Consider the following 11,194-nt stretch of genomic DNA (forward strand, 5'->3'; position numbering starts at 1 on the left):
CCAGCTTCATAAACATCACTGTATCCGACACTCTTTTCACCTCCAAAACACTCTTAGCATACTGTTCCTTCAGGATAATGCCTATGCCATTTCTCCTCCCATACACACCATGATAATTGCCTATGGCATATGTGATCATTTAATAAAGATATTTGTTGAAAAAAAAAGACACAACCTGTATAGCCTAAAGGCTGTTGCAGCAGTGAGGAATTTGAACATCTTCTGTCATCTTCTGTTATGGGTAAGTGCAACTTACACAGCTGTGTTTTTTCTCACTTTAGTGTTACATACAAAAGTAGTTACGCCGAACATCAGCACAACATGTGCCATGTTGTATGTCAGTATCTTGTCTGTCTGCAAAGTGATTATTAAAAATGTTTTCCATTCTTTTGATGTACTAACATTACGTTTTGTCATTTTGAGTATATTTTACAAGTCATCACTGTTAACAGTCTGATAACCTTTTAACAATCAATCTTTTCAGGGCTGTGTGTGGGGTGTTGCCTACAGGTTGCCAAGTGGAAAGGAGGAAGAAGTAAAACAGTATCTTGACTTCAGGGAGAAATGTGGCTATAGAAGTACTTATGTTACTTTCTATCCAAAGGACAAGGCTGTCGGTGAATTTGATGTGTTGCTTTATGTGGGGACCCATGACAACCCCAACTATCTTGGTCCAGCACCTTTGGAAGACATTGCCAAACAGATACTATGTGCTGTTGGCCCTAGTGGACGAAATACAGAGTATCTCTTAGAACTTGCTAATTCAATCCGAAACCTTGTACCAGATGATACTGATGAACACATTTTCACGTTAGAAAAAATGGTAAAGGAGCATCTAGAGAAAAGTAATAAAAACTCTATTTAAATTATTAATCTATGAGGAAATAGTAACAACTTTAAAACACAACATGTTTATGAATAGAGGTATAGTTTTATGGTTTTAGAACTTTATACAAAAACTCTTAATTCTAGAGGTTTTTCTGCTTGGGGTTTATTAAATGTATTAAAGCACAGTACTTTTATTGTACTGAAATATGTTATCTTATCACAGTACTGTTTTTTTTTTAGTCAATGTAATACATGACAGGTTATTTTGGCCAAAGGTTAGATTTGTACTAAAACATTAAATAAAAATGAGGTATTAAGGGTATTTATTTATTTTTTCTTCTCTGCTGGACAAAGAAACAAATGTACAGCTATGGCCAAAACCTTTAATAGTGTACTACTAAAATATTTTCTGATTAAAGTAACCAATTTGGCATGGAATGTTTTTCCCTCCTCTTTATTTTGCCCTGCTTGTTTTAACGTGAGATGTTTTAGTATTTAGTCTACACAACCAATCTTGTGCAATGTCGCTCAGTTGCTGAATTAATGCACACATTACACATCTCTTGAATGTATTGTATTTATTATATTTTAATTTTTTATAAGAAAAATTTCTGTGATAATTTTCTGTGCCTTAACATTTTTTCATGGATTGCCTGTTCTGTAATTATGGAAGATTGCATACGGAGGAAAATGCTTATAACCTTCCACATCTGAAAATGCTGATGACTTTCCAATTTTTATTTAAGAAGATATCAGATTATCTGGCTAGTTTTCTAACTGAATTGTATAACATATTTTAGGTCAGAAATGGAAAACTGCAGACTGCCTATTTTATATCATTCTTTTATTATGGTAAATAGATAACTATGTAAAACTTGATATCATCAGCTTATTAGCACATATTTTGTTCTAGAGTTATTTGAAAAATTACTAAGTGTATACCTCATATTGTGGATTTTTCTGTGTTATCTTGCATATTTATCTACATGTTACTTTAAAACAAAAAAGTGGGTCTTTACAATGTAGACATTCCAAATACAGATTTTTCAAGAACTTACATAAGACTCTCATTCTGTATTGTTTTCCTGCATAGCTAGTTGTCAGGGTTTGTTCATTTTTTGCTGAAAGGATCATTAAGTTAAGACTAATGACACTAATTTAGATTTTGCACTTTCTGTATTATAAGTGTACCTCGTGTTTCTATATAAAACCTAGTTTGTTTTTAGAGAGCAAAAAGAACAGGGAATTCAGCAACGTGTGCATCCCTAATGAAGTAAAAGAGCATGTTAATAGAAGTATGCAGCTGCTTTGTCAGCTTAAGATATTAAGGAGTATTCACTTGTCCGTCACCAGTCAACGAAAGTGGTTACTATGAGCACTTAGGGCATTGACATTCTACTGGATTCCGAATGAGAGCAGTTTGTTGTACTTTCATTGTCTAGGTTCTAAGTAAAATTAGAAATGAAAAAAAACAACTGGCTCAATGACACAGAAGCTGGATGTCTGTGCTGTTGGTTACTCAAGCTCAGGCTAGAACTCATGTGACCAGTAGGTTTGGCTGTGGGGATAGGATGAAGTGGCAGATGGTCAGATATCCTACCCTAGAGGAAGGCAAGGGAGAAATTAGATGCCTGCATGATATCTGGTGGAGATCAGGAGCCTCACAGGACATCTCAGGGTAACACTAGGGCAGAGAAGACATCCTGATGTCATTGCACTGGTCGAATCCACAGCCAGGGACATTGACCACCCACTGCAAGAATAATAGCTTCTAGCCTCCATACTCCTCAGTCTCTATTGGGTTTCTTAGTCCCAGAGCCTAAACAATGACTATGTTTAAGGGGTTGATGGGCCCACTCAGTAAATGGTCACATCCAAGGTCATACCTCTCAGCTGTCCCTGATTTTCTGGGGCTTCCTTGATTTTTGACTCAAATTTTAGCTCTTATCCTGCTTAATCCCTCCTAACACTGGTGCCTTTTGGAGGAAAGGTGGTGAATTATACTTGATGCATAACAGCAATTATTAAGAGTTACAGACTTATTATACTTCAGGAAATGCATATTAATTCACATTCTCGTATTCTGTTAATGTTTCAAGTTAATAGAACTAATATTTTAAAAGTGCCACTGATTTCTTTTTCTGGATTTCTCCCAATTCTGTTGAGATTTGTCCCAGATTGGTTGAGAGCTATATCCAAGATACCCTACAAGAAATCATTTGGGGACTTAAGGATGGATGGGTGTAGAAACGAAGGAGAAACTGCCTAAGGCTCTGTGATGTTGGAAAGAGGTTGAAGGAAGCTTTAAAAAAAATGAAAGTAAGCACTTATTTGGGCTGAGACAGCACTGAGGCCAAACCACTGCTTTGGAGGTAAGTCAGTGAGTGTAGACAGCACTGCAGAGGATCTGTAGCCCAGTTGCAGAAAAGCAGTGGTGCAAGAGACAACAAGGGAGGATCCCACAGAGAGCTGGAGAGACAAAATTGACATCCCTTGACTATGGGAGCTGGAAATTAAAATAATCTGAAAGCTAGAATTAGCATCAGACTTAATAATGTTAGGGCTGATGATGAGACAAGTGCTGGTCTTTAGCCTTTAATGTTACTGCAGTACAGCCATGATACACCAACATTGTTATGTACTTCTTTCAGTTCTATCGTAGTATGGGAAGTCTGCTTTTGCATCAGAGTTTTTCCATCTTGATACTATTCTGCACTCTGTTCATTTTTCAGATTTTAAAAGAAATTGAACAAATACTGTTTCAGCATAACAGAAAATAAGTTTCCTTCATTCCTTATTTAAATATGCTTGTGATTGGCATTTTACTACACACCATGTTTTTATTAGATCTGAATTCAGTTCAGGTTTGAACATTATGTAAATAAATTAGTACTCATGTTTGTGTAGGAGATATGTAGAAAGCTAAAAGTACTGTCAGAAGTTAGGAAAGATCCGATGAAGTGAATAAGGGAAGAAATCTAAGGAGGTAGTTAGAGACATAACAAAGAAATTCAAGTCTTTGTACTGTTTCATCGGTGGGAGGTGTGAAGACTGGTAGAGAAGGGTGAAAGCTGCCAACCTAGTCAAATAGAATTTGATACATAATTCTGTTATTTGTAAATACTGTGAATGTTGAACTTAAAACAATGTAGCAACATTGCCATCTGTTGTAAAGAAAGCTAAGTCAAGCAATTCTTGTTGGTCCTTTGAAATTAAAATTATTTCATCACTGCCTTTGATGTTTTACATGTCGGCTCCAGTCCGGCTGGATGGGGAGCTTCCAGTTTATTGTTTTAAGGCTAAAGTTAATGACCAGAATTTACATGTGGAATGTCCTTTATTGCTCTAAGTGTTAAATAATGTAAATGCAGTTTCTGTGTGGCCTGGGAACCAGGAAGGTGCAAAAGATTATGTAATGTTTAGCAGAACTGCAGTTTCAATGTAAACAGTGAGAACCAGAGATTATCAAGCATTTTGATCTTGGACATCTAACTCAGCACTGCCTATGCTCTCCTAAGTAAGTTATCTTAGAAGTGTGTTTTCTTGTAGAAATAGCTAGGACTATAAAGATTAGACTAAGTGTTTTTCTGTTATGTCAGAGCTGTACTAAATTATTTTAAGTTTCTGTGTGATCTCTGAACTCTTGAATAGCACTGTGGTGTAGTAGTATTGTCTTGTGTTTTTATTATTTATCATTAAATATTTTTAAACCCTTTTCAACTGTGGCTGGTTTATGTACAGATAAATTAAGCTCTAGAGTACATTGCATGCTTGCAAGTGATCTTGTACTAAGCCCTTCCAATAAGCCTTGATTGCTTAAGTTACACGACTACTGGATAATATTGTACAGTAATAATTGGACACCCTTTTAAGGGTCTTTGCGTAGCTAATCATTATTAGCTGGTGGTGGCAGTAATTACTACCATGTAGTCTGGGTAAAGGGGCACAGCTAGAGAATCTTTGTCAGACTTTCCCAGGAGTGTTTGTGAAGCTGTATAAATACTTATCTCAAAGTGTGTGTGTGTGTGTGTCAGCTACTTGACATGAAGCACTGGTTGGACAGAGAGGGTACAGGAGGTTAGCTTGCCAGCTAGGCTGAGATCGGGACCCTATAGCTGTGCCAGTGGGGAGTCTTATTGGGGACCTGGGGAGCAAGGGAGCAACCAGCCCTGGACTGACTGTGATCTCTGTGTGCTCTTAAGGGAAATTGCACTGTACTGTGTGTATTTGTTATCCTTTCCACTCATATGAGACGCCCTCTCTGGTGTTAGTAGTGAGGATTGAGGCTCCTTGATTGCTGGGCCAGGGCACGGGCATCACATGTGGTTTGCAGTAGTTGGGATATCTACATCATATATTAATTAGTTGGCAAATACTAATTGGCTTGTAGTGGTGTGGGTAGAGTGAATCCTCTAGCTTACATACAGTGATCTCTGAAGGTGTTTTGTACTCTGTCAGCCACGCAGTGAATACTCGGAGTTCAGATCACAATTGTTTTATTTCTTTTGTTAGCTTAGTTAGTCAGGGTGAGCAGGGAGCATGTCAGAAGAGGAGTATGGAAAGGTGACATGGAGCCAGCTGGTGATGTGCCAGGCTAGGGGACTGGTGCATGGAAACCAGACTAAGGCAGACCTGATTGCAGCCCTGGTTACAGCTGCATCAGAAAACAGTATCCAGGAGGACAATCAGACTGGCAATGGCGATGGAATATCCTCGGAGAATGGACAGCTCAACCTTTCAAAGGACAATCAGACTGGTAGTGGAGATACAATATCCTCGGGAATGGACAGCTCAACCTTTCTGCAGTGGACTTAAAAATCCAGCTGGAGCTAAAGAAACTTGAGTTGGAGGCCAGGCGTTTGGAGATAGAAGCCGAAGAAAAGGAACATCAGAGGAAGCATGAGAGGGAAATGCTGACTCTTCGCCAGAGTCATGCAGGTAATGGGGAAGGGAGTAACTGGACCCCAGAAGCACAACAGATCAGTAAATTTCTTCCGCAGTTTAAAGAGGGGGATAATTTTGATAGTTTCATTCATATGGTTAAGAGGGTATGCAAACAGTATAGTGTTGACAAAAGGCTCTGGGTACGGTTCCTGACCTCCTTACTCCATGGTAAAGCTGTAAATGCATTGGCTAAAATGTCTGACCTTGCATGTTTTGATTATATGAATGTAAAAAAATGTCTTTTAGAATGTTTTAAGCTAACACCTGAAATGTATAGGAAAAAGTTTTGTGAGCATATACGTGAGGCAGATGAAAGTGTGTGTGAATATGTTGCTGAACGGAGCACTTATTTTCATAGCTGGGTGAGTGGATGTCAGATCACCACTTTTGAAGGGCTGGCTGACCTTTTGGTGAGGGAACAAGCCCTTAACACTTTGCCTGAGGACATGAGGATCTGGTTAGCTGATAGACAATGTGCTAATTCAGATGAGTTGGGGAAGAAGGGAGACCTATACCTGTCCAGCAGGGCAGCCCTGCACAGGAAGGGGGACCCCCAGTACTGCTCATGGGTCTAAAGAAACCCATGGTGGGCAGCACAGAATGCCCGAACAGAATCTGCCAGTATCAGGGGAAGCTCCAGGTACATGTCCAGGAGTTAGGGTTGAATGTATTGAATGCAACCTGTAGGGCCATGTGGCATACAGATGTCCATGGAGGCAAGGTGGGGAAACAAAGGGGAGGAAGCCAGTAAGTGGGAAAGATAAAATGCCAGTAGTAGGTTGTCTTGAGACAACAGGGGTACTAAACTACCATCCTGCAGATATCCTAAGAGGGAAGGATTTAGATGAGGCAGTACCATGGGCTTATGCAGTTATACGTGGTCAGGCTTGGAGACAAGCATGTGGTTCTGGTAGCCTGGGGGAGACCCAGACAGACTGCATACTTGCAGCCAGGACTGGTGAGGTGGTTACTTCAGAGAGTGAGCTACGCTGTAGCAGTGAGACTGAAGATGAGCCACAGCTGCTTGTGGGTACTGATGTTCCCTTGGACAGGGTAACTGCAAAGGTAGAGGTGAGTAGTAGTACCCAGGCTGACAGTGAGGCACCGCTGTCAGAGGATGCCAGACGTCCTGTGGAAGGGGAGCTGGGAAGGGTTGCAAGGAGAGAGTTGAGACAGGCTCAGCTCTCAGACCCTACATTGCAAGGCCTGAGGCAGGTAGCTAGGGAGGCACCTGATTCTCAAGGAAAGGGGGCATCTGTATACTGGGACAAAGGGTTACTATACAGAGAGTGAACCCCTGTGGGCAGGCTAAAAGGTGAGAGAGCTAAAAGGTGAGAGAGTACAGCAGTTGGTATTGCCTAGATCCTACCGTCTGGCGCTTCTAGCCATAGCCCACGATATTCCCTTTGCAGGTCGTATGGGCATAAAACGTACAAAGAGCCATATTATGCAAAACTTCTATTGGCCTGGAATTTCCAGAGATGTAACATGGTACGGCAGGACCTATGAGCAGTGCCAAAAGTTAGGCAATGCAGAAGACAAAGTGAGAGCTCCTTTGATGCCTTTGCCTGTGATTAAGGAGCCATTTCAGAGGGTAGCTATGGATATTGTGGGTCCTCTGAGTACCCCAAACTACACAGGGAAAAAGTATATCCTAGTGGTAGTGGATTATGCTACACAATACCCTGAGGCTTTGTCCTCCACTGAGGCAGAGAAGTTGGCAAATTCTTTGTTAGAGATTTTTAGCAGGGTGGGTTTCCCAAAAGAAATACTGTCTGACCGAGATGCCAATTTCATCTCAGATCTGCTGGCTTGTCTGTGGAAGTCCTGTGGGGTGAAGCACATGAAGACCACCCCCTACCATCCCCAGACTAATGGTCTTGTTGAGAGGTTAAACTCTACAATCAAGTCCATGCTACAGGCATTTACAGATCAGTTTAAGTGGGAGTGGGACAAATATTTGCCCCATCTGTTTGCATACAGAGAGGTTCCCCAGGAATCCACAGGTTTTTCACCCTTTGAGTTGCTGTATGGGCATAGGGTGAGGGGACCTGTAGATTTAATTTGAGATGAGTGGGAAGGTGAGTGAGAGACTCACAAGGAGTCTGTTGTGGCATACATCCTAAACCTCAAGACGAGACTCTGGGAACTCATGAGCTTGGCCCCGGAGAACCTGGCAGAAGCCCAACAACAGAAGAAGGTATGGTATGACAGGAATGCTCAAGCTAAAGAGTATGCTGTGGGGCAGCAGGTAATGGTTCTCATTTCTTTCAGACACAACAAGCTGCAAGCAGCTTGGGAGGGACCCTACAAGGTGGTAAGAAAGTTAAGTGATGTTAACTACATGGTGGAACTGCTAGTCAGATGGCAGGGGCACAAATTGTACCATGTTAACATGATGAAACATTACCATGATAGGGAGGCCCTTGTGCCGAGCATTTGCAGTGGATTGCAGAAGGAGTCTGAGGGAGATCTGGGGACTGATCCCCTCAGTGAGGCTTGAGCTGACACCTCAGTGGAAGGGGTAGCAGTGTCCCAGCAGCTATCTCCTACCCAGGTTCAAGAAATCCGTGCAGTGTTGCTGGAATTTGGGGATATGTTCACTAGGAAACAAGGGTGCACCCACCTGGTACAGCACCAGGTGGATACAGGACTCCAAAGGCCTATTAGGCAGGCCCCTTATAGGGTGCCTGAAAGAGTCAGACAGACTCTGAGGGAAGAGGTACAGGAGATGTTGGAACTAGGGGTGATTCAAGAGTCCAACAGTCCCTGGGCCTTCCCAGTGGTGCTGGTGCCAAAAAAGGATGGCAGCACCAGGTTTTGTGTGGATTACAGGAAATTAAATAGTCACACAGTGTCGGATGCTTACCCCATGCCTAGGACAGATGAGGCCCTAGAGCAGCTGGGTGGGGCTCAGTATTTTACAACCATTGATCTTGCCAAGGGTTACTAGCAGGTGCCCTTGACTTCCAGTGCTATGGAGAAGTCAGCCTTTGTGACTCCTTTTGGCTTGTATGAGTTCACAAAGATACCCTTTGGGATGAAGAATGCCCCAGCGACTTTCCAGAGGTTGGTAGATAATATCCTAGTAGGAGCTGGAGGGTTTGCCCTTGCTTTCCATATGATACTGCCATCTACAGCCATTCCTGGCCAGAGCACCTTCAGCATGTCGGGGAGGTGCTGGGCAGACTACAGAGGGCAGGGTTGACCATTAAGCCGAGCAAATGTCAGTTGGGTATGGTAGAGGTCTCCTACCTAGGACATAGAGTGGGGAGTGGTAAGATAAGGCCATAACCTGCCAGAGTGGAAGCCATTCATGCATTGCCTGCACCTGTTACTAAAAAGCAGATGAGAGCATTCTTAGGGAACAGCAGGGTACTACAGAAAATTTGTTCCCAATTATAGTACCATAGCTGCTCCCCTCACAGACCTGACAAGGAAGAACAGACCAGATAAGGTAGTGTGGACCCCAGCATGTGAGCAGGCATTCCAGAAGCTTAAAGTAGCTTTGAGAGGACCTCCTGTGTTAGCCAATCTAGATTACAGCAAAGAATTGTTGTGCAAGTGGATGCTTTAAACCCTGGGGTGGGGGCTGTACTTTGCCAAATTTCTTCAGAGAGGTAAGAGCACCCAGTGGTTTATCTCAGTCATAGGCTCCAACCCAGGGAGGAATGCTAAGCAGCTGTAGAAAAGGAATGTCTAGCCATAGTGTGGGCACTGCAGAAACTTCAGCCTTATCTGTATGGAAGGAAATTCACTGTTATGACAAATCACAACCCTCTAACATGATTAAACAGAGCCAGTCAGCAAAATGCCAAGTTGCTAAGATGGAGCCTGGGGTTGCAAGCATATGATATGTCAGTGTAGCACCACAGTGGGAGTAGCACTGCCAATGCAGATGGGCTGTCAGGACAGGGAATGGGATGAGGTACACTCAGATAGACCTAACCCTCTGAAGTGGAGTTTCTCAAGGGTCACTTGAAAAACTAGCTTGAGTTCTCCGGGGGGGGGGGGGGGAGAGATGTGAAGACTAGTAGAGAAGGGTGAAGGCTGCCAGCCTAGTCAAATAGAATTTGAAACATAATTCTATTATTTGTAAATACTGTGAATGTTGAACTTAAAACAATGTGGCAACATTGTCATCTGCTGTAAAGAAAGCTAAGTCAAGCAATTCTTGTTGGTCCTTTGAAATTAAAATTATTTCATCGCTGCCTTTGATGTTTTACAAGTCGGCTCCAGTCCGGCTGGATGGGGGCTTCCTGCCTATTGTTTTAAGGCTAAAGTTAATGACAAGAATTTACATATGGAATGTCCTTTATTGCTCTAAGTGTAAAAGAATGTAAATGTAGTTTCTTTGTGGCCCGGGAACCAAGAAGGTGTAAAAGATGATGTAATGTTTAGCAGAACTGCAGTTTCAATTTAAACAGTGAGAACCAGAGATTATTAAGCATTTTGATCTTGGACATTTAACTCAGCACTGCCTTTGCTCCCTTAAGTAAGTTAAGTTATCTTAGAAGTGTGTTTACTTGTAGAAATAGCTAGGCCTATAAAGATTAGACTAAGTGTTTTTCTGTTATGTCAGAACTGTACTACTGAATTAGTTTAAGTTTCTGTGTGATCTCTGAACTCTTGAATAGCACTGTGGTGTAGTAGTATTGTCTTGTGTATTTAGTGTTTATTATTAAATATTTTAAACCCTTTTCAACTATGGCTGGTTTATGTAGAGATAATGTAAGCTCTAGAGTGCATTGCATGCTTATAAGTGATCTTGTACTAAGCCCTTCCAATAAGCCTTGATTACTTAAGTTACACTACTATTTGTATAATAATATTGCACAGTAATAATTGGACACCCTTTTAAGGGCCTTTGGGTGGCTGATAATTATTAGCTGGTGGTGGCAGTATTTACTACTGTATGGTCCGGGTAAAGGGGCACAGCTGGAGAATCTGTCAGCCTTTCCCAGGAGTGTCTGTGAAGTTGTATAAATACTTATCTCAAAGTGTGTGTGTGCATGTGTGTGTCAGCTACTTGGGCAGGGACATGAAGCACTGGTTGGACAGAGAGGGTACTAGAGGTTAGCTTGCCAGCTAGGCTGAGATCTGGACCTTATAGCTGTGCCAGTGGGAAGTCATATTGGGACCTGGGGAGCAAGGGACCGACTAGCCTTGGACTGTGATCTCTGTGTGCTCTTAGGGGAAGTTGCACTTTATTGTGTGCATTTGTTATCCTTTCCTATCATATGAGATGCCCTCTCTGGTGTTATTGGTGAGGATTGAGGCTCCTTGATTGCTGGGCCAGGGCATGGGCATCACAGGAGGTATTATGGCTTGTAAAAATAGAAGGGAACCTTAGGCTGCCATATAATATTCCTGAAGGCTTTACTGTCACCTATATCCATCTTTCCAAGAACTGTTTGTGAAG

General features: G+C 42.0%; 1 protein-coding gene across 1 annotated transcript in view; it reads left to right on the top strand.

Moving 5' to 3' along the window:
* CHAC2 (ChaC glutathione specific gamma-glutamylcyclotransferase 2) overlaps window positions 1-1,266 on the top strand; it is a 319,548-nt gene extending 318,282 nt beyond the window's left edge. Inside the window, exon 3 of the mRNA XM_044055070.1 lies at window positions 485-1,266. Within this exon, the coding sequence (XP_043911005.1) occupies window positions 485-865 (381 nt within the window). The 3' untranslated portion in view covers window positions 866-1,266. The remainder of the gene's footprint in view (window positions 1-484) is intronic.
* Window positions 1,267-11,194: the final 9,928 nt, after the last annotated feature.

The sequence above is a fragment of the Protopterus annectens genome, chromosome 1.part2 (genome assembly GCF_019279795.1).
Source record: "Protopterus annectens isolate FY-2018-M chromosome 1.part2, PAN1.0, whole genome shotgun sequence".
Classification (NCBI taxonomy): Eukaryota; Metazoa; Chordata; order Ceratodontiformes; family Protopteridae; genus Protopterus; species Protopterus annectens.